The following is a 24,377-nucleotide window of genomic DNA, read 5'->3' on the forward strand; positions in this document are numbered from 1 at the left end:
TGGTCAGTGATAGCAGATGCAGGAAGTACTAGTTGGAGGAGGAAACGATCGAGTACGTTCTGTGCTCGTGCCCTGCGCTCGCCAGCCTAAGACTCCAGCTATTAGGAGTGATACAGCTGTCAGATCTAGAGGCAGCTAGTGGCATGTATCCTAGGCAGCTTCTAGTATTTGCAAAGAGGACGGTGTTATTTTATAACATATGTCCAGGTTTTTGATACGTGTTTGTATTTAGGATGTAAAATAAACTTCTGGTAATATTACCGACTTATTCAGTCTATGCGAGGTCCTCGTGGATCGGTCAGTTTAACCTAACATAACTTAACTGACGTACATAAAAATTAAATACATATGTATATGGATAACACCACAACCTATTTTATCCGGATTTTCAGTGCAGTTGAAATTTGCTTTGTCCGCATGCTTTAAATTTGCCTGCTCATCAAAGTTCAGGTTGGAAAAGTTGAATGTTTTATTTTTTGTCAATGCTTATGTAATTTAAACCTGCATGTGCCTTTGTGTCACCCTTTGCATTCGGCGTTAGGCGCCACTGTTAAGCTGAAAAAACAGTTTCTGTAATGGCTTCCGTAGGAAGCTACTTATTATACTCAGCTGAGCAGAGCCACAGAGTTTATTAATTTTGTTCGCATAAAGGTACCCCGTAATGGCATAAACTAATCGAGATAGATATAGACTTCTATATATCAAAATGATCTGGGCAACGAAAGAAATTCATTTAGCCATGTGCGTCCGTCCGTCCGTCTGTCCGTAAACACGATAACTTGAGTAAATTTTGAGGTATCTTAATAAAATTTGGTATGCAAGTTCCTGGGCGCTCATCTCAGATCGTTAATAAAAATGAATGATAGCGAAAATTTCGAAAAACCAAAAAAGTGCGATAATTGATTACCAAAGACAGATAAAGTGATGAGATTTGGTAGGTGGGTTGTTGACCTTATGACGCAGAATAGAAAATTAGTAAAATTTTGAACAATGGGCGTGGCACAGCCCACTTTTAAAAGAATATAATTTAATAGTTTTGCAAGCTGTAATTTGGCAGTCGTTGAAGATATCATGATGAAATTTGGCAGGAACGTCACTCTTATTACTATATGTATTCTGAATAAGAAATAGCAAAATCAAATTTTAACAAAAAATAAAATATCTTTACAGTATATAAGTAAATTATGTCAACATTCAACTCCAACATCTGCCTCCAAAGCTCTCAGCTAAGTATGTAATGTTCGGCTACACCCGAACTTAGGCTTCCTTACTTGTTTTATTCTCATACTTCACCTGGTGATTCCAGCATTATAAAGACATATATAATTATGTAAACTTATGTCGTATCTTAGAAGCAAAATCTAATTTTAATTTTACTATAAACAATAGAATTTAATGAATTCATTTAATAATGCAAATACTTAAGCCTTTTATATTTTGTATATTCAATTAGTTTTGTATAACTTTATTAATTGCTATGGCAAACGCTCATCTAAACATGCCACAATAAGTTTACAACAACAACTTATTCGAATACTTTCATCCTTTTCGAATACATTAAGTACTGTAATAAATTAGAGTAATCCTACAAACTAAAGAATGAAGAAATACTAACACAAACACACAAAAATAAGCTGAGTCGTAACTAAGGGATATGCAACAATCGTTGTTATTGGCAACAGCCAGGATGTAGTAGGAAGTGGGGAGGTGCGCTTGTCTAATGGCGTAAAGTAAGTGCAAAATTGCATGAAATATGACCAATAAGGACGACAAGCAATGCAACATAAAAAACACCAAAACAAAAACATAAAAGAAATAAAATAAACTTGGAGCAAGTAAGCAAAAAATACAATCGAAGGAACATTCGAGCGTAACGACGATTGCGGCAACAAATGGGCGCTGGTAGCAGAAAAATCTTGGAATACGGTTATATAGTTCTAAACAATTTGTGGTATTGTTCGCTAATGCATTATTATTGCTTTTATACCTGGATGTGATTAGCATAGAGAGATCGCAGAAACTGTGTCTTTGCGCAGCTCAAACGTTCACTCCTCGAGCCATCTATCATCTGCTGGGATCTTCGTTTGTCTGCATTTGATCCGCAGATGTGACGCTAACGATTTCGGCTACATGGCCATTTGAGAAATCAAATACTCTTCCGGCTAGAACTTACCGTCGATTTTAAAAATATTTTTCACTTTTTTTCATTCGATTAATTATCCCCAAAGTTAATGCGAAATATCGCACATCACTAAGCTCTTTAATACAGGCATAACAAGGATAACAAAGTATGCAAGAAACTAGCGACACTGCTAAAAAATCCCAAACCAAATTGTTTGGATGACAAACAGATGGATGGTATTAGAATCTATGGGCAGCATAACTTTATAAAAGCGAAGACGCGTCGACATGATTGTGAAGCCCAAAGGTGGGTCCAACTACTTGACGAAAATTGACTGAAGAGTATCTGCTCAAGAAATATATCTGATAATTTCTACATTCGGTTCTATCATCTTTCGAAAGTAATCGTGACGTTTCTTTTGAGTTCATGTCGATATGAATTTATTATATATCCAGAGTAGTGACTGCCTGAATGTAACAGCAAAGCTACGATTCGTTGCTGTTGTTGTATTAACAATAAAGATACTCCCCGAAGGCTTTGGGGAGTGTTATCCATCCGGTACGTTCCGGTAACAAAGCACCATTAAGGTACTAGCCCGACCATCTCGGGAACGATTAATATTACCATATTAAAACTTCTAGGCCATACCGCCGTCTCCATCCCCTAGTTCCCTGAGGAACTTGGGTAGCCTGAGCCTCTTTGCTAAATATGTGTATTAACCTGGGTCGATTTGTATGGACAAAAGTTAACCGATATCGCGCCATCGATTTTTCGATAGGATTTGGGATCAGGAAAAAAGTTGGTGTTTTGGTCGAAAAAGTAGTGTTTTGGTCGAAAAATTTACCCTTTCGCCATTTTTTTCGCATGCTCCAAAATTATTTTTTTAGGTATGCGTAGTGGAACATTTTTTCCTGAGCCCAAATCCTATCGAAAAATCGATGGCGCGATATCGGTTAATAAATCGACCTAGTCTAATGTGTATGATACATTCATATTTGTAACAGGATTCCCCTCGGGTAGGTGAGGTTGACAATATGGTTGCGGAAGCTTTGAAGCTATAAAGCTTTGTATTGTGCTTATCAATCCCTTGAATCCCGCTACGATTAGTTCGCACCTGTATACCACTCTTAGAGAAGAGGATCCCTAATCCAGTGTACAACGAGCACTACGGGATGTATAAACTGATATTTGAACATTTGTATAGCGAGCCGTGCCTTATTGCTTAGCCAGAGGATCCTGTTACTCACTTAGAAAATAATTTCCAAATGACGACGCAATAGTCTGGATGCCTTAGGCGCACATAGCCCGTAGCCACCGTAACCGTAAAGGAATCCGTTATCAGAAAGGTAAGAGTAATCCAAAACTTTACGAAAACCATTACCGAAACTCTACCGGACAAAAGCCGGGACCATGACCGGAGCGAAAGCGTAATCGAACCGGACAAAAAATGGGAAGCGAAGCCAAAACCGAAAAATGTGGACCGAAACTATAACCATAACCGCGATTGTAGCTGTAAACATAACCATAAAATAAAAAGAAACCGTAAATAGAATGTTAACGAAAAAACATAACCAAACCGTAACTGGACATTCGAATAAAACGGGGATACTATCGGAACCTCAAACGACACAAGATCGAAATCTGAGCTTAAAGCGTCGATGTTATGCAGACCGAACCCGAAGCCAAAATAGTAACTGATCTTAAACTGGAGCTGAAACCAGAACCGTTAGCAAATCCGGGAACAAACTGACATGTCAACAGGAACCGGGCCAATTCCGGAACAGAAACGGAAACGTTAACCTGAACCGAAATTAGACTTATACCGGAACCAAATCTGAATGCAGAAAAGTATACAAATGAGTTCTTGGACCGAACTCAAAACCCAAACCAGACAGGAATCAGAACTCAGTCCGGATCCGCATCTGAAAACAAAATCTTAGCTTAAATCAAATCTTGTTTTGAAACTGTAACCAAACATCTCGGCGTAAATCGGGATAAAATAAGAACTGAAACCAGAAAAGAAGGAACAGAATAAGAAATAAACGAAATTTGAAGTGAAACCGAGTTGTAGCCGAAACCGCAATCGAATTCCAAATTCAAATAAAAGTCAGATTTAAAATCTTAATAAAGCAGGCTTTGCAATCGTTCCTTAAGTTTATGTTTTTTTCTTACAGAGAGGTAAACATCGAAAGCTTTTGAGTCATTGTGGCACTTTAACATCCTATCGTCTAAGTACCATTGCCCTCCGGTACTACAGTCAACTATTTTGTAGGAAGGCAGGTACAGTGCTCAACCTACTATACTTTCACCGTAGGACGGCATAGTGTAAACTGGGTTTGAAATCTGCATGCGTTCAAAAAAAAAAGAAAAACAAATACCGATTTACCTCCGAGAAGGCTAGCGCCAAGCTTCTCTTCCAATTTGAATCGTGGTCCTTATTAGTGTTTCCTACAATTGGACGGGACTGAACCGACATGTGTCATGTCGACTACGAACGGCAGCTACAAGGCAGATGAATTTTCACTGAGTAACTTTTCATGGTAGAAATACACTCGGAATGTTTGTCAAACCCCTGCCAAGAGGCGACCCAGTTTGGAAAAACTGTTTATCAATTGAAAAAACCTTATTTCTAAATGTTTGGTGGTGCTTCGCCAAAGACTTGCACCTTCGAGTTAGACGGCGGAGCACGCCACCACCACACCAAGCGGCCGAATCCGTATACACCGGTTTAATCCTCCTCCTTCTTGCTTACTACATCACGTAGTAGGTTGCACCGGTTGAAGGGGCCCTCTCAACAATCACTACTTGCAGAGTCCCGACGTCTTTACTCCTTTGTCATTGTTTCTACTGCTGAAGAGGCATTTGTGATTTATTTTGTTCTTTCATTCTTGTGCGGTTTGAAAGGCCTTATTCGCCTTAATCCGCATCTAGGATATCTTTGTGATGCATGGTCGCCGTTACTACAGTGTCACCTTTATTTTCCCGTGTTATAACTCTTTTGCAGTTGATCACACAGTTTAAGAGGCATTGTCTCCAATCCGTATTAAGTTGAATCCCGTCCACCTTTGCAATTTGTTTCGCAAAACTGGTATGTTTAATGCTTGCTGCTGCGTCGGAGCCTTTATAGGCTTCGTAGCAATTTCATTGTTTCCGGTATTACATTACATTCCGCTGACCATTTTAAATTGCTTTGTAGCATGGCCACTTAGAAACTGTGTGAATTGGAAATCTACCTCATATATGGGATATATCGGTATGGCCAGAGTCTTTTTGTTAAGGTATTCCTGTTGCCAGTTCTGCATGCTGATCTCCTGTGCCCGGCACATGGACGTCTTGATTGATCAGTATCGCTTCCTTTGCTAATATATTCATAGGACACTTTCCTGCGATGGCCAGTGCTGCATCATCAGATATAGTTTTAAAGGCGCTACAGACGCGTAGCACGCAAATGCGGTAGGTTGACTTTAGTCGCAAAAGTATTATTGGTAGTCTTCCATAATCACCAAGTATTTTATTATTTACTGTGTCCATGTTTATATGTGGTAGGCATAGTGAATGTCGTTGTAACTCGTATGCTTATTGTCACAGCGAACTTAATGAGTTATTACGACACAACGCCTGTTATTCAACTTTTTCCTAAAAATTGAGCTTTCAATGAGAAACATTTGATGGCAGAAATAACTTAGGAGGGCTTGCCAAACTGTTGCCGACAAGGGCCGACTCTGTTTAGAAAAACGCTACTTAAGTATTTTGGATGTTACTTGTCGTGTGAGTTTTAATTGGTACCTTCGATACGGTAGGCCACTAAACCACGTCTAGGCCACAGCGGTCATCATCAATTTTGTACTTTGTTCCATTAGTAATCCCATCAGTTTTTGATAAGTAAATAGTTCCCAATAGGCTTCACAGATCTAAATTGAGGATGCGTACACTCAGAGAAAAAATCGTTCTAAAATGAACGAAACAAGTTCAAAATTAAGAAAATTCGTTGACAAAAGTCTGTTAAGTACGTTTTTTCTTAACTAGTGACCGATGGGCTTGTTTTAAGAACAGTTTTTCCAAGCACACCGTTCGTATTTTATCACCAGTTTGGTATTGATGTATGAACCTTCTGTGCTCATTTCAAGCACTACTTCGGCTTGATTTAAGATTTTTCGTCCTCACGCTTCGAGAACGATTTGGGGTCGATTCAAAAATTTACGGTCGCAATTCAAGAACGGTCCGTACTTGATTTGGTGGGAGGGGAAAGAATTTTTTTTAAATAGGTACAGATTTATTTTTTATTAATAATAATCTTTTTGTCATAAATAAAAAATATTTATAACAAAAAAATGTTTATTAAAATTCAAAAGTTTAAGGAAAAATGCATAATATGCATTTTTCATACATTTCTCTTATTGAGAAATTATTCTTTTTTGGAGACGTAATCTGCATATATACTTAAAAAATTTCATAACAAGTTTGAGAATTACCTGTGCATATGTGAATGGAACTGAACGAAAAATAAGAGTTAAGAAAATAGAACATAAACAAATTGTTTTAAAAAAATTCAGAGTTTGACGGTGATTGAACTTGCGCCACACGATTGCAACCGCAAGATCATAGCTGCTCGGCCACTACAACTGCTTGGTAGCTTATGCCGAATGTTGTACTTAACATTGTAATGCCCACGAATTGTACCGTTTTTCTTTTGGTTGAACTTATTTTAAGAACATCGTACTCAATTTGAGAACATTCGTTCTCATTAATAGAACATTTGTTCATAATTTAAGACCATTCGTTCTCTTTTCAAGAAAATGGTGTCAGTTCAAGAACAAGGTTGTTGTTTTAAGAACAGTACGTTCGTTTCTCAAGAACAAAAAAGTAAGAACATGAAGAGCTTGAATTGAGTCCGGTGGTGCTGGATTTTAGAAAGGCGTTTTTCTCTGAGTGTATAAAGCTAAGTCATTACCATTTTATACCGAAGTTTCACTGTACTTTAAAACATCTTCAGAGAATTCATTTAACTACCCGTTTATGTTCGAAACAAAGCTCGATTTACCTCTGCAAAACATTTCCAAAAAATTTTTTTTTTCTTTAATAATTTCGGAAAAATTTATACAACGTGACATCAGGAGGGATAGGCAAAATTGGTTAATTCTTTGTAGTTCTATAAATAGAACAAAAACAAAAATACCAGTTTCTATGAAACCGCCAACAAGAAGCGTAACTTTAACACGTGATTACATACAAAGTATGTACTGTGCAAAGAGAATAAAATATGCGAGGAGGGCAATTGGGATAAAGTGTACAACAACTAAGGCATAACGTTGCTGAATGCCTTTGCAACACTTCAACCATCGTAGGAGTGTGGGTTCAAATACAACTCTCGCGAGAAAAGGCTTTGAAGAGATGGTATAATCGAAACAGCTGTCGCCTTGTCCATCCTGATGTCACGTTGTTTAAATTTTTCCCAAATTATTAAATAAATTATAAAATAAAAATTGCTTCAAACATATATTTTCATACATTTAAAGCAATAAGGGCAATCTCCGCTAAATTCATTAATTTTTTTTTCAAATCTGCAACTGGGTATATAATAATCGCATTCATGCAAATTCATAATTTTCTTTTGTTATTATTGCTCGTTATTTAAATTTGCTTTTGCTACTTTATTTATATTTGTTTATTTCTATTTTGCCCTAAAAAATCGCCTTTTGTTTGTTATTACTTAAAACTGTCTCGATTTGTATTTCTACACCGCCTTCATTTTTTTGGTGTTATTTGCAAAGTAATTGAATTTTATGCACGAAAACACAGCGCACAAGAAATTTTAGTGAATGGTGAGTGATGACTGCGCATAAATACCAAGCTCCTGGCTTATGGCCATTTGCTGCAGGCCAACCCTTGAATGCTTAGTTTGAGTGTCGCCTCAGAATTTGTGTTTTTTTTTTTTTTTTTTGTAATTATTCGAAAAATCTTTAGTAAAGTAGATTTATGACTAAGATGCCTTTAATAAAGCGCATATTTTTCCATCAATTTAATTTACATTTAATTCAATTAAAAAGCAAAAGCATTCAGCCACTCAACGCAAGCTTTTAAAGAATGCAAGATGGGCAGCGGGGCACTCTCAGCGCGGCACAAGTCACCATCAGCGCCTGGAGCAGTGAGTGAAAGGATGTCTGATTTTTGTACATATTTGTATTTGTGTTACACCCTAATTTGGCTTACACGAACAACGCGGCTTTCGTTCTTTCGTCCTTGCATTCATTCATTACTAAAATCCTTAAATCTACAAATGCGGGCAGCTGCATTGCACAGAACGAACAGGCAGACCGACAAAAACACAATGACACACTACGACCGCCCCTTGGGAAAACGTTACATGTTTTTAGTTTTGTTATATTTTACTTTTATTGTTTTTGTTGTAAATTCCGGCCTGTGTGTCTGTTGGTTATGCGGGCGCATAAATGTAAATATATTTGTGTGTACGTTTGTGTGTCTGTATATTTTTATATGTTTGTAAGTCATTTTTGGTTGTTGTGGTGGCATTGCGGTGACAAAAATCACTTGCACGTTGACACTATCTGTCGTTGACGTTGTCAGTGCTTTTGGTATTTTTGTTGCTAGCATTTGGATGTAATTAAAATGCCAACTCTACCCCTAATCCATGAGTGCAAACAAACATAGCTACTCATAGAAACAAAGCCTCCCGAAATCACTTAGCATTGTGATGCCCTTGCAGTGTCTTGTTTCGGTTGTATTTGGGTTTGTATCTTCTTCAACGACAAAAAATTCCCAACCAGCTTTGGCTGAGTTCAACGAAGAGTCTCAGTCATTTCTTCATTCAATTCATTTATTTATTAGCGATTCAGATAGAGAAGAAAGGTATGTTATGTTGCTGTTTTTGTTGTAGCAGTGCTTGGCCTCATTCAATAGGTGGGATCTTTCACAAATTTTCATTGATATCCTCTAACGGGAGTCCGAGGAAACTTGCTGTTTCAACAGAGTCGGACCCAAGAGATAAGGGTGTTAGTGGCGTTGCTTCCACTTTGCAATTTAAAAGATGGTTGTTGTTTTGTGGGGATACGTTAGAAGCAAGACATACATTGGGTATGTCTGGGTTGATTCTGGATAAGTAGAAATTTGACCTTTTACAATATTCAGATCTAAGTTGAGCGACGCGCGTCTCGCTGCGGAATTTGCTTTCCTCGAATTCAATTTATTTATCTTTGAGTTCAGATTTCATTCCGCAATTGTTCTCATAGTAAAACTTTGCTAAAGCAAACGTCAAGCTGTGTAGTTGATTTTTTTACCTGTGCTCTTGTGTTTTCAATAAATATAGTTTTTAATATTACTAAATATAGTTTTATTGTTCACATAGTTGGTGAAGTGCTATAATTTGTGTATGCTGAATCAAGAAATTAAATTTAAATTCAATTGCTTTTACTTAAAGTTTTAATATTGAAAATTAAAATTTTCATAAATTTTGCATATACATACATAGATACATATTTATTTGCAGTTGAATTGCCGAGTATTTTTGCATTGTGTTGTTGCTGTTGATAGGCTTCAGTTTTTAATAGTGTAATTTTGTTTTTATTTTTGATTTTTTGCGTGCACATTCTTTCCTCAGTGTCACAGCTGTTTGCGCGGTTTGTTCAGTGTTATTACAGTGCATCTCAAACTGCTCATACAGCATATCTCTTTCTAAAAGCTACTTTCAAACTGTTGTATTTTTTCTTATAACCCGTTGTGCTATCGTTCAATTAATATTCATACTTTTCCTATTTTATTAATTCTCGGTTTTTCCGTAGCATTTATATATATATATTTATTTCCTCATCCTCTTTAAATTTATTAAGAATGTCGTGTTTATATTCTAACTGCTTAGTAAAAAGTGAATCACATCCCTTCGTGGCATGCTGGCTTTGCGATCGGCTTGCTCATATGAAGTGCGCCGGTTTATCAGCACGAGTGGTTGACGCACTTAACGATAACGATAAGGGAGTACGTTGGGCTTGTTTGAAATGTAGGCCTACCCAAATTGACCTTTTCAAGGTCTTCAAACAGGCCCGAGATGGATTTTCTGAAATAGGCAAAGAGATTTCCGCTTTATCCGAGAAGTTTAAGCATTATGAAAGCTTATTTAAGTCTTTCAAACATTCAAATGTGAACATTCCGGATAATAATCGTAGGTCTATCGATGTTTCTCTTCCAGCTCCGACTACGGATGCTGATCCCAAAGTTCCTTCACCTCCAGATCTTCCACCCCCAACTATTGAATTGATAAATCTGTCCTCTCCGAGTCCCTTAGCAGTTCAACCATCGACATCGAATGCTCATTCAGCTGTATCTACTGTACCCTCCACAAAAAGGAACCAGGTTCCCCAAAACCCCTCTGCGGAATCTGAACCGCCGGCTGGTAGATTGATTACTGTCCCTATTAAAAAGTCGATTTTCGTCTCCAGATTCGAGAGAGACACTACAGAAGAGGACCTGAAGTCGTACATCATAAGTAAACTTAAATCTGAAAATGTGTCTATTCGTAAATTTAATTTTAATTATCCTAGAGACATTTCGTCATTTAGGATTGACGTATCAGCGCAACATTTTGAAACAATTTTGAATAATTCATTTTGGCCACCCGGAGCCTTTGTACGTGAATTCGAGCATAGACGCAACGTTAATATTCGTAATCTTGCTACCGTTCCTCAAACCAATAATGCTGCAAAAAACTAAATATTAAACCTGTCCTTAATATATTTTATCAAAATGTAAGAGGCCTAAACACAAAACTAACTGATCTATACTTGAGATCATTTAACTGTAATTACAATATCATCGCTTTTACTGAAACTTGGTTAAAGCCTCATATTTTTAATTCGGAGATTCTTTGCAATGATTACCAAATATATAGAAATGACCGCTTGAACAGAGTTGGAGGTGGAGTTTTGCTCGCGGTACATTCTTCTATACCTTCCGCTGAGGTAAATTTACCTGTTATTGAAGCTACGGAATTTAAGTGCATTAGAACCCAGCTGGGAATAGGTTTTACCTATATTGCCATTTGCTATATCCCACCATCTTCAGATCCCTCGGTGTATATGAACCATATTTCGTTACTGAAAGATATCAGTTCATTGTTGAAGCCTATTGACTCGATAATTGTCTTGGGTGATTTTAATCTTCCGCACGTATCATGGACCACATCCGACCATGGTATTGTACCCGTATGAACTTGACTCACTTAACGCAATTAATATTCCATCAATATCTCCAGAAGAGGTTCTTACATATTTAACTTCTTTGAAGGAATCTTATAAATACGGTCCTGATCTAATTCCCACATGTTTTCTCAAAAGATGTGCAGAACACATTTATCTGCCCCTAACTGATTTATTCAACATGTCCCTAAAACATGGAGTTTTTCCTTTTGCTTGGAAGGAATCTTTTCTAATACCCCTCCACAAAAACGGCAGTAGGTCATGTGTAGAAAATTATCGAGGAATTGCAAAATTGTCTGCCATCCCAAAGGTGTTTGAAGCCATTGTTACTAATCAGCTAACATTTTCCATTTCTGCATTGATTGCAAACTCTCAACATGGATTCTGTAGAGGCAAATCTACCATTACCAACCTACTTGAATTCACAACGCATGTTTCTAATGGATTTAGAGAAAATCTTCACACCGATGTTATTTACACTGATTTCAGTAAAGCATTTGACAAAGTTTCCCATTCATTGCTTATCCACAAGCTAGATCGACTTGGTTTCCAACCAGGTCTCACTCAGTGGATATCTTCTTATCTCTGCGGTAGAACGCAACAAGTAATTTTTAAAAATACTCTTTCAGAGGTCATTAATGTTCCCTCTGGCGTCCCACAGGGCAGTCATCTCGGTCCAATTCTGTTCTTGGTATTTATTAATGATATTTGTACCATAATAAAATATTCCAAAATTTTAATGTATGCTGATGATGTAAAACTTTTTAGGTCTTATGAGTCTATTGAAGAACGTCCATTGCTTCAAGCGGATTTAAACTGCTTAGTTGCTTGGTGCAACGCGAATTCAATGCCGCTGAACATCAATAAATGTAAGTTCATGTGCTTCTCTCGGAGATCTTTGCCAGCAGCCTCTTACGTAATTGATAATTTTTGTCTTGCATCAGTAAATTATTTTGTTGACTTGGGAGTTACGATGGATGCTAAACTTAGTTTCAACCTTCATATTATGACTACTGCCAATAAGGCTAGAGGTGTTCTATCATTCGTGAAGAGATGGTCTAAAGAATTTAGTGACCTTATGTAACCAAAGCCCTTTTTACCACATTGGTAAGGCCGATACTAGAATACGGATCAGTAGTCTGGAATCCGCGATATCAAGTTCATGCAGATAGGCTTGAGTCAATACAGAAGCAATTTTTACTTTTTTCTTTAAGGAATTTTCATTGGGACTCTGCATATAATCTTCCACCTTATACTAGTCGGTTAAGGCTTATTAATCTTCCAACTCTCGCTAGCCGTAGAGAAATGCTAGGAGTATTATTTATGGCTAAACTACTGAATGGACTAATTTCTAGCCCCTTTCTTTTGAACGAAGTAAACTTCAATATCCCATCACGAGCGTCAAGACATTACAAACCTCTTCTTTTGAGGCAGTGTAGAACTAACTTCGAATTAAATGAACCTTTCCGGTGTTTGTGTTATGATTTTAACTCTCACTCGAATTCATTTGATATAACGGATTCACTTTTTACTATAAGGAAAACTGTCCTATCCTATCTTAACTCGTAACAAAATAAAAATAAAAATAAAAAATAAAAATCTTTATATGCTAAATCCTTAACTTATTTAACAATTTACTATATGTATAATTTTCTACTGTTATGTATATAATACTCAGCTGATGATTTTTATTCTGTAGCTGAGCAGTTTTAGATCTCGACGCTTAACAAACCTCCGCCTATCAACAACTCGGCAAAAACAAAAACAAATCCGTGCGTCATGCGGATGCGCCCCTCGTGTCGGTTGGGCGGGCTTTGGAGGGTATTAATCCGTTGGGTTTATTATTATTATTATTAATAGTGAGTGCCGCTAAGGGCATTTTCATGTTCCTTTTTAAATTCGAATTTCTTCGTAATGCTTACGGAGATGACTTTTTAAATTCCTGGGAGGCGGGGCATCTTCAATCAGATGTTTGTTGGGATGCCAAGGTTTCTGGGCCTTCAGCAGTAACTGTTTGTTCAGCATTTCATTTTTCTCCTTTATTTGGAGTATTCTCACCTCACTGTGCAGGTGGTGTTCTGGAAACGTAGGAAGACATCCTGAGGCAGTTCTGAACCTGCTGTTTCCTCCAGTGGGTTTCTTTGACGCGAAAATATTGCGGACGCATAGCATACAAGTGATCGACCAAATGCTTTATAAGTGCCTATGAGCGTTTCTTTGTTTTTGCCTAAAGTGCTGCCGGCAAGAGTATTGATAATTTTGTAACGGCTACGGACTTTAGTTACAATTGCGGCATTGCATGCTCGCGAAAATATAGGTTCTAATTGAACGTCACTCCCAGCCTGTTTGGTTGAAGGACAATTGGTAGCGTAATGCCGTCGACGGTGGATGTCCAATATAGCCTACATTTTCTTTTTTCAAGTTGTAAATAAGGGCGCCGAGGATTTGATCGATGACTGTACCAGATTTCACGTTGTAAAAAATTGGAAAAACTAGGGAGAGAGTCGGTAATTTTATACCATAGCTCATCAATGGATGGACCGAGGCCTCTTGCCGATATCGTCCAGTCATCGGCGTAGGACACAATTGTAACTCTCTCTAGTGAGGAAGATAGCTTCGATATGTAAAAGTTATATAAAAGTGGGGAGAAGACACCATCCTGTGGCGCCCTTTGTCCTTTTTCCTTTTGATTTTTTATGATATGACTGGGAGGAAGGGTGGACTCTTCCAATTCTTGCAGTAACGACGTGTGATTGATTGTGTCAAAAACGTTTGATAAGTCTAGCGCTACGAGTAAAAATCTATGGTGAAGTTCGTGATTCAGTCCGCAATTTATTTGAGTGTTGATGACGTTTAGTGCGGTGATGCTATGTAATTTTCGGAAGCCATGCTGATGAATGGAAAGCCACAGGTTTGCGTTGAAATAAGGAAGCAGAACGACTTTAAGTATCTTGGCTACTGGCGATAGGAAAGAGATCGATTGATACTAGTCTCCAAGTTTAACTGGTTTCTTAGGGTTTAGTAGCGGTACCACCCTCGCCATTTTCCATTTTTCAGAGATGACGAAAGTGGATAAAGATATGTTGAAGACGATTGCCAGAATATGCCAAGATGAGGAGGAAGGAAAGCCAGTTTACCACTATCTCTGCCGATGTCCAGGGCTGCGAGACTACAAGAGATTTCTGGGCGCACGGTTTTTGTATTGGAGAGGTGCATCTTTCGCTGCTAATTTAATTCATCAGAGATATGAAACGATTCTTTTGAGGATTACAAGGAAGTTATCTAGTTAGAGGGATATGTCGCCACCCGGCTTTCACTGAGGGCAATTTCAATGGGTAAAAATGTTCTCGAGTGGGAGCAAGGGAAGCTCCCATGCACACCCTCTTAACGTAACATAGATTTGTGATTTTACTTGTGATTCTCCCGCAAATTCTGACTGGTAGCAAATTTGTTCATACAAAAATAAGCTTCTTTTAGATCCCGTCCGTTCCTCATGATTTAAATGTACTGGAAGTTGGAAAGGCGCGATTAACTGTGGTGAGAAGACTTAATTTGGGGCTCTTTTACCCCTATCACTTAAGGTCGGCAAACTACCCATTACTATGGGCGTGAATGTTGATAGCATACTATTCACTCCGGATAATGAGTTGGTTCCTCATAGTGTAGAATAGCGTCATCCATTACTGGATGAAAGGACTACCTAATTCTCCACCTGTGCTTCAATGTGTGTCTGACTGGGGAACTTTGCATATGCAAATAGATCGAAATGAAAAAGTGAATGAGCTAGCTGAAAAAGGCGAATTTAGAACAAGGGGTGAGTTTAAGATGAAGCGTATTCTGACTGGACACTGCCTTCTGGCATCACATGCTTTTGAATTTGGCCTTGTCAGTGATAGCGGGTATAGGAAATGCGGTTTGCGAGCGGAAACAATCAAGCACATACTGTGATCGTGACCAATGCTAAAATTTATGAGTAGCACAGATATAGAAGCAGCAAGTAGCATAGCTATTAGAAAGTTTCTAGTATTTGCCAAGACGCCAAAATTATTTTATAACATAGGTACTGATTTGTGATAGGGGTTTTTAATTTGGTCGTTGAACACACTTTTGGTAACGCTATGCACTCATCCAATATATGTGAGGTCCTCACGGAACAATCAGTTCAACCTAACTTAACCCTGGTAAAAGGGCTTATTGGAGTACAACCTGCTGTCGGAAAGGTCTTTATCATCTCACAATGTTCTCTGCAGATAGCCGTCTTAGATCTTCGAGTTCTTTTCCGTATAATAATAAAGTAGATTCCAATCACGCGTAATTCTTGCTCTATTAAGCATCATTCTGGCTTGGCATCTTTGCCGTCAAGCCTTTTCATTATTAATAAAATAAAATAATAAAAAAAATTTTTTAAGTTAAACGGTTTTATTGAAAACAATACTTACATGAAGTAATAATAATACGAAAAGCTAGAAAATAATTAGGTAAGTCCTAGGTACTAGTCATCACCCTCCTTATCAATCTATTGCGGTGATCAGACAATTAAATAAAAGCGTTGGGCGCGTGAAATTTCTAAAAATGTGACTGATTAAGGTTCAGTTAGTTTTACTTATGACTATCAGTAGAAATATGACGCGTCCAACGCTTTTATTTAATTGTCTGATCACCGCAATAGATTGATAAGGAGGGTGATGACTAGTACCTAGGACCTACCTAATTATTTTCTAGCTTTTCGTATTATTATTACTTCACGTAAGTATTGTTTTCAATAAAACCGTTTAACTTAAACATTTTTTTTAATTATTTTATTTTCAAGTTTTTAGTCTTTATTTAATTGCCTATTATTTCTCATTCTATTTAGTTCATTTAGTGACTCATTATTACAAGGACTCTTTCCTGACAATTTGTTACAACCTAAGTCCTCAATACATAATCCTTCCAAAGGCTTTACTCGACTCAACGCCACGTGTGCTTGTCCCTCCTCCAACTCCAAAATATTTTGATGTCACTTCTACCGGACTGTATGTATTAAATGTTCCAAATATGAGCCAAATCGGACATCATAGGTCGGTTTTTATTCATGTATGTATTATGTGTTCCAAATATGGGCAAAATCGGACCACAAATATGATTTTTTTGAATATCTCGATCCTTCCACCACCTAGCGGCGATTTTTTTTTTTGATAGGTCGCTTTCAATTCTTGTATATATTAAGTGTTCCAAATATTAGCCAAATCGGTCCACAAATACGATTTTTGCGAATATCTTGATTCATGCGCCACCTAGCGGCGATTTTTTTTTCACAGGTCGATTTCTGTTCTTGTATGTATTATGTGTTCCAAATATGAGCCAAATCGGTCCACAAATACGACTTTTGCGAATATCTTGATCCATGCGCCACCTAGCGGCGATTTTTTTCTTATTATTGCATTGTCATCGGGTTCTGAACTATATTCCAAGTTTCATGCTTGTAGCTTATCGGGAAGTTACTTAAATTTCAATTACAAGATTCGTTCACAACGGCCGTGCAGCCGTGCATGCGGCCATGCGGCCTGTCAACTCAAGCTAAATAAAACCGTTTAAAAATGTCCATTATTTTTTGTCAAACGATTTCTAAAACCATACCACTGTGCGCGCATGAGGTTTTCCCGATTAAGCTGACTGTTGACGCTGCTGCTGCTGGCGTCGTTGTTAGTGATTCTGTTCTTTATTGTAGTTATTTGCTCACCCACACTTTCGCCATCACTGTTGGATTAATGTTTGTTTATCTGCTCTGCTTGTTCCCTGCAGTCAAACCAACTAGTTGTATACTAGAAGAATACTAGTTTTCCAAAAATTCCAACTAGTATGGGTTCTGTCTTTTTTCCATATTAGCAACTGGTATTTTTAACACGGCGATATCCTACGAAATATCAATTGCCAGCTTCTGCATCAGCATCATACCAATTGACAAACTAGTAACCAACATCATACCACTTGACATACTAGTCATTATATACACCAGCATCATACCAGATGACATACTAGTCAGCATACCCATCAGGGTCATACCAATTGACACCCTAGTCAGCCTTTTCGCCAGCATTATACCAGATGATATACTAGTTATTATATACACCAATATCATACCAATTGACATACTAGTCAGTGTATTCAACAGCAACATACCAGTTGGCAATACTCAGTCTATGCATCATTGTAATACCAGTTGACATACTAGTCGATATTTGCATCACCATCCTACTAATTAATATATTAGTCCTAGTCGGGTTGAAAAATTACTTGAAAATTGTTAAATTTGCTCAAATTCATTTTATTCATTATATTTCATATATATAAAAATTATGTATATCACTTTAAAATTTATCACTTCAATACATAATGCTTTGGAATAGATTTTAATAAAAATTCATATAACAACGTATACAAAAACTTAAAAGTATAATTCAAAATTACTAAACTAGTAAAAATGCATTTTTGATTAATTAAATTAAATTATAAAAGTATTTATGTATGGATATCACTACATATATATCACTTCACAATATATAAACTTAGGAACTAATGTAAATTAAAGTTACTTGTATACAAAAACTAAAAAATTATAATTCAAAATTTTCTAACTAAACTCAAATTCATTTCAAAAATTAACCTTCAACTTAGGAACTAATATAAATTAAAATTACTTATATATAAAAACTAAAAAATTATAATTCAAAATTTTCCAACTATACTTAAATTCTTTTCAAAAATTAACCTTCAAGGTTTCATCATTCTTATGTAATTAAAGAGCTACACCTTTTTTAGTTTTAGTTTAGAAAGTTGCAGTTGAAATTCAGAATTTTAAATTAAAGTTTAGAAAATTATAATCCGAGTTTTTGAACTTCAATTGTAATTTTCTGAACTCTAATTGAACACTCTGAACTTCATTTGTAATTTTCTGAACTTCAATTGCAACTTTCCCAACTAAAACTGAAAAAGTGAAAAACAATTTACTTCAGACTTCCTGGCAATGTTTTTACTGCCTTCGCCATGCCGCCTTTTTTTTGAAAAACCCGCTTCTTGTGCAACTGCATTGCTTTTCTAAGTGGTTCTTCCGGTTCATCATTGGAAGACAGGCTTATAATAGATTCTGCGAAATAATAAAATATCAAGATTATGTAAATTTAATACTTTTTACGGATGTTACCCAAGAAAACTGAATAAAACTTTGAGTGGTATTTAAGGCCCTTCTTCCCATGCGTCCCGTCAACATTGTAGTCCATTATGACTGCACTGCTGAGGAATTTTTCAAGGTTTTTCTTAACCGAATTTTGCAGCAAGTTCCTAAGTGTTGAAATCTGTGAAAGTGAAAATTATTATTAGTATAGACCATGTATGATACAAAATCGTTCCAAGCACAACATAGCGTTAGCTCCATTCACAAAGTCCATAACCAAAAATTGTTTTTAAGAAGAATTTTTCACATATCTTGTATTTGTTGGTTAGGGACTTTATGAATTGAGCTACCGATAAGTAATTAAGACAATTTTAAAACAAATGTTTACTGTCCAGAGGAAAGTACAATGAAGAAAAACAGCAAAAGGCTATGGAAAATAGTTTTTGAAATGTTTTTCCTGGGTCCGTATTTCTTCTGCAATGACGTAACCGATTTTACGCCAACGATAAATATGAATCTGTCAAACTATTTGTGAAAATGATAATACAATATGGATTTAATAAGTAGGCGTGATCATTAGTTTACGTATGTAATTAATCCGATTCACCAATTACTTTCTATTGAGATTTGAAAAATTTTCCACCTATTCGTTTTTAATTTTTTATTTAAAAATTAAAATTTAGTCTAAGATCGGGTGTAACCAAACTCCATATTCTCAGCCAAGAGCGCTTATCGTACTGACAATTAGTTTAAGTTTTTGAAATTGAGTAAAATAATACTTGGCGTGATGTACCTACGACGAGGTTTAGGCCGAACTTCTCTTTCAATTTGCATAGCGCTTTTTTTGGTTTTTCTTAGAAATTGGTGAGAGGCGAACTAAAAGGCTTACGCCGACTCTGAACGTCATCTGCAAGGTAGATCAATTTTCACTGAGAAGCTTTTCATGCACAAATACACGCTTAGTGTTTACCAAATCACTGCCGAGAAATACTTTCTTCTAATTGAAAAAATATGTTTCTAAATGTTTGGGATTTTTCTCGGGACTTGAACCCAGGACCTTCCATGTGGTAGGCGAAGTTCCCTTTCTGAAAAAATTAACCCGATTTTAGAAAACGTAAATGAAGAAATATCGACCTACAGTTCCTCAAACCCAATTGATTATTTATAATTTTCACTGTTGGAAAAAATACTTACAAACAAAATCCGATTCTCAGGTACAACCTTTTCATCAATCTTAAACAAATCCTCTGCACACGACAGAGGAAAGCAAGATTTTACTGAGCACGCTACAGCTTCTTTTTGAACTAACTTGCTCATTACCACTTTTTGGTCTGCAAGTGCAGTCATCACTGCAGCATTTTGAGAAGACATAAAAGCTAAAGAAAATAAAGTTGAATAAAGGTAAATGTAATATGTATATAGAAATATATTTAACATTCTTACACAAAATGGTCTCCTTCAGGTTTCCGACGGTTTCTGAAAGTAAAAAAAAACACAAATTACCAAATAGATCTTGCATTCATGTAGAGCTTTTAGCTATGCCAATGAAATTTTTTTTATAAAAAATTTGCGTACTGACAAACTTTGTCCTGCCCTAAAATTGAGTCAATTGCAAGCAAACAGGAAAAATTGTAATAACTTTTGAGAAAGAACACCCTGCTTATAACTTTCTGAACTTGAATTTAAATTTTCTGAACTTAAATTGTAACTTTATGAGTTTAATTTGGAATTTCTGATCTTCTATTGTAATTTTCTAAACTTGACTGGAAAAGGTGTAAACTTTTAACAAAAATTCTTTTATTACCCTGAATCGTAAATGGTGCACTAATGGAATATGCATTGAAATCATCAAAATTTCAACAACCACAAAAATTTAAATTTTTTTGCTGATATCTGTTAGGTTTTGGAACTTTCCAACATATGCTGTTTTTGTGCTGAAAATAAGTATATTGGTTTCATTTGGATTTATATTGTATGGGGGATGTCACGACCGTCATTCCCATTTACCCCACTTCTCCTTAAAGCTATGAATTTAACAATATCAGATATGCCAAGTTTATGTAACGTGACTTAATCTATTAAGGATATGTGACATTGAAAGAACCACACCCTCCTTTCCAATTCTTACCACTTTTTTCCACTGATATAAAATTGATATTAGGCATCTGCTTGCCAAGTATCATTGCCCTGGTATTGTTGGTATATATATCAGATTCCACGCTCCATACATATCAAAATTACCCCCTATGCACTGAATAAATTTTTCTAACAAATTGGTGTATATTTAATTTAAATGGGCCACACGGTGAAAATTTGAGTGTAGCTTATTTATATATAAACAGGGTAACGTTTCACAAGACGGTGCACCACCTAATTTTTATCAAATTTGGTATCAAAAGACGCGCCTCGAACTCCGTTTTTAGAATCCCGAAGCGAAAATTAAAATTTTTATTTCTGTCAAACAGGTATAAGCAAGAAATCGGTTCTAATTTTCATGTGGTTGTTTTTTTTTATGTTTGTTGTACACACACACACTAATGCAAATAGGTGTTCTGCGCGCATTTAGATTTGATTCCCAAACTGGTATCGGACCCAACCATGATAATTTTTTATAAGCGCGGCCGAAGGTCCCCAATGCAGAAAGGTGTTCTATGCAAGAAAACTATGGTTTGGCCCCATATTTCGGACCCTCTCGCGGTCATTTTACGGATTTTTGTGAATAACTTTCGACAGGAATACAATTTTTGCTTTCAGATTCTTAAAACGGAGGTCGAGACGCGTCATTTGATACCATCTTTGATAATTTTTGATAAGATTTTTTTATACGCTTTTGGGAATTGAATCTTCCAATTCCAAATGGTGGCAGTCCTCTTGCCTCTAGTTAAAGCGCCAGGTTAACAAACGTAAAGGGGTAATATATTGGCAACTTTTAGACGTGCCTAAGCAGCTAATGCATGTTGCAAAGTAAAAATCCGTAGCACAATAATTTTCCTTTTTTATTAAAGTTTAGGGATGGCTGTAAATCCCTTAAAATACCTGGTTAAGTGAAAGTTGGCGATTTATGTTATGCATCCAGAACTTCTCAAAATATAAACAGATTTGTTTACATAATTTTTTGATATGACAGGGGAGTAGTTAGAGAACGCATATTACCGATGGTGCATTAATTTAACCCTTGGACTGAAATGTATAGGCCCTACACATAAGATGTTGTATGCATCATCGTGAGCTGACGGATGAGTGCATGTATTTGCCGGGGGAGCGACAAATCGCCTAAAACTGTGACTAGTATACCCATTAAATAACTTACCTTGCAAATTTGTTATCTTTGCTTCCAACGCCTTGCAACCTGCACACTCTGCAACTTGTGACTTTTTATCTGGAAAAGAAAAAAACCCCGAGTTTATGATAACTTATGCAGATGTATATGTGATGGAACTTACAAGAGGATGATGGTACGTTCTCTACGTTGGTGAAGGATACGCGCTTTATATCTTTCGGCATGGTTGGTTTATATTTATTGTTTAAATTCACTAGATATATGTTAATTTAGTTAATAAGTAGGGAAATTAATATTTTGTTGCATATGATTTCGCACCAACAAACAAAACAAATTATTAATTTCCCTAATGTGTTCAATTTAAATTGAGTTAAAAAGTGCCATGTAACAATGGCAGCAATAATATGCTATCAATATGAGGGAGACCTACTAGTTTACATTCTATTTCTTCAATAGGGTATTGGGTTTCCTCGTCTATGAGTGAGAAGTCGCCCACGCAAATACGAAGAGACATGGAGTCAATTGGTTCTAAAAAGAAACTTCTCAAATTTGCAAACTCTTTCCCTATTATAAAACGTCTGTCTTCCGAAAACCCTGTAATTTCTATTGGTTTGAAGGGTTTATTAAGGCAGAAGCTATCTGGCTTTTTAGAAGAAAAGACACAATCCTGGAAAAAATAACACAAACCTCTGCCCCTCAAAGTTTTAAAGCCCTGATGCTTTTCCATTGTTAGCAACGTTTCATGACTGACTCGATTTGTTATTTGTGGAAGAATTTGAGTTGGCTTTTTGATACACTTTTTTAATGTTTGCAAATAATTTTCGAAATCGTAAGCTGAAAAACTTGATAACAGACCAATTGATTCAACACTCTCCATTAGATGTAGTAAATGATGAACGTTATGAGTAACACTGGAATCCCCGAATATAGTTGAGAAATTTTCAACAAATAAAGATAACATATTTTTTGCAATTCCCAAATTATCTAAATATGATTTGGGACAAAGGAGCATCCTATACGCACAGAATAGAAGCAAAAATTGATAATGTAAGTCACCATGAACATTGTCTTTCAGAATAAGGACCTCTGTATATAACAGAAATTGGCGAAACTCAGTTGCCTTCCAATTTGAGATTTCATCGAACAATCTGGGCTTACGGGCGAATTCCTTCGTGATGAACGGTGCTAAAGAGACTAAAAATTGTGACATATGTTTCTTTTTAAGCTTTTCAACTTTTATATTTATATCGTCTTGTATAATTCTTTTTAAAAAGTTTCGCATTATCCCCAAATCCACCAAATGCATACTATCTATAGCTACTTGGCTTATCATTTTTACACCAATTTTTTCTAGTGGAGTCTTTGAATTCCTAAATTTCGGTTCATGATGTGTTTTGTATCTTCTTGTTAAAAAGTCATTGTCAGTTACCAAATTTCCAGACACAGAAGAATATACCATTACATGGTTTACCTTTACCCCGATTTGCGTACACTTGCTGCAACCATGAGATGCTGAATGATAAGGTGTCCCACAAACAAACGCTTTCGCGGGAGCATCACATACAATTGACCTTATCAGAACTTTTAACAATTTGCCACCTAGTTCAATGCCATTTTCCATGATATTCTCCATTTCCGTAACAAAAGGATTTAAAAATTCCGAAACATCGCTTGGCTTTTTATTTCCAACATAATACCGACGGGAAAAATACAAACTCAACTAAAATCAACTAGCCGCACCAATATTGGCCACAATTGAATGCGAGAGCTTCTGAATAATGGCAACCCATCAATGTTGATGTCTATATAAACAGTGTCAATTTCTTTAAATATGTATGCAATTTTCTCCAATTGCTTGCTCAAACCAACATGGCAAAAGAGTCCTGTTGGAATGAATTTAGTAACTGAGATTTCTCTTCTTTTGGCATAGAGTGTTTCGGCGCTTCTTGGTACATCTAGATTCTCTTCTTGTAAAATACTAAGAAGGCTCTCAAATGCTCTACGTGATGGTCTAGAAGTAGTAAACCATTCCAGGATTTTTTTCCTTAAAGGAACGCTGCAGTTTGCCTATAACAGAATTTGCATTGGGCAATTGAGGGCGAGCAGTTTAATAAGGGTTATAAATGAGTAATTTTATGTGCTTGTAAGCGTATGAGTCGTGGCACAGTGGCTGACGTACCTGACCAAACGCCCGGGGTTGCGGGTTCAACTCCCACCAAGCATTCCTTTTTTTTAAATTTATAAATTATTATTATTAATGGACTGTATTGAGTTTATGGGGTTTTTGATTTAATGTATTCCATTTATTGAGTTGGGTAGTTTTAATGTTATTGGTGTATTTAAGTCATGGGAGGATGCATAGCATCAGTACACCTTTATTTATTTGTGTTTATTTTAAGGGATTCAGTTTATTAAGTTGGGTAGTTTTAGTGTTATTGGTGTGCTTAAGTCATGGGAGGATGCATAGCATCAGTACACCTTTTATTTATTTAATTTGGGGGCGAGCGTTGGGCACTCTGAGGTTTCGCTCTAATGAGCCACCTCATCTTCTATTTGAAGAACCCCTTCAAAGTGTGATATGGAGGCGAGCACTGGGCTCTGATGTATTAGCACACC

At 36.5% G+C, this 24,377-nt stretch overlaps 1 protein-coding gene across 1 annotated transcript; it reads right to left on the reverse strand.

Moving 5' to 3' along the window:
• Positions 1-18,126: 18,126 nt before the first annotated feature.
• Positions 18,127-20,000, reverse strand: LOC137235650 (uncharacterized). Its single transcript, XM_067758539.1, has 4 exons — positions 19,925-20,000; positions 19,676-19,857; positions 18,512-18,662; positions 18,127-18,454 (listed from the first exon to the last, which is right to left on the reverse strand). The coding sequence occupies exons 1-4, from the start codon at positions 19,998-20,000 to the stop codon at positions 18,315-18,317; spliced, it is 549 nt and encodes a 182-aa protein (XP_067614640.1). The 3' UTR covers positions 18,127-18,314.
• Between the last annotated feature and the right edge of the window lie 4,377 nt (positions 20,001-24,377).

This window comes from Eurosta solidaginis, unplaced genomic scaffold (genome assembly GCF_040869045.1).
Source record: "Eurosta solidaginis isolate ZX-2024a unplaced genomic scaffold, ASM4086904v1 ctg00000339.1, whole genome shotgun sequence".
In the NCBI taxonomy this organism is placed as follows: domain Eukaryota; kingdom Metazoa; phylum Arthropoda; class Insecta; order Diptera; family Tephritidae; genus Eurosta; species Eurosta solidaginis.

Bases quoted from the DNA above. Each gene is read 5' to 3' on its own strand.
- LOC137235650 (XM_067758539.1), bottom strand. From the start codon at position 20,000: ATGCAAGATCTATTTGGTAATTTGTGTTTTTTTTTACTTTCAGAAACC. The intron at 19,858-19,924 runs GTAAGAATGTTA...TATTTTCTTTAG, and splicing joins CCTGAAGGAGACCATTTTGT to CTTTTATGTCTTCTCAAAAT. The intron at 18,455-18,511 runs GTAACATCCGTA...ATTATTTCGCAG, and splicing joins GTTTTATTCAGTTTTCTTGG to AATCTATTATAAGCCTGTCT.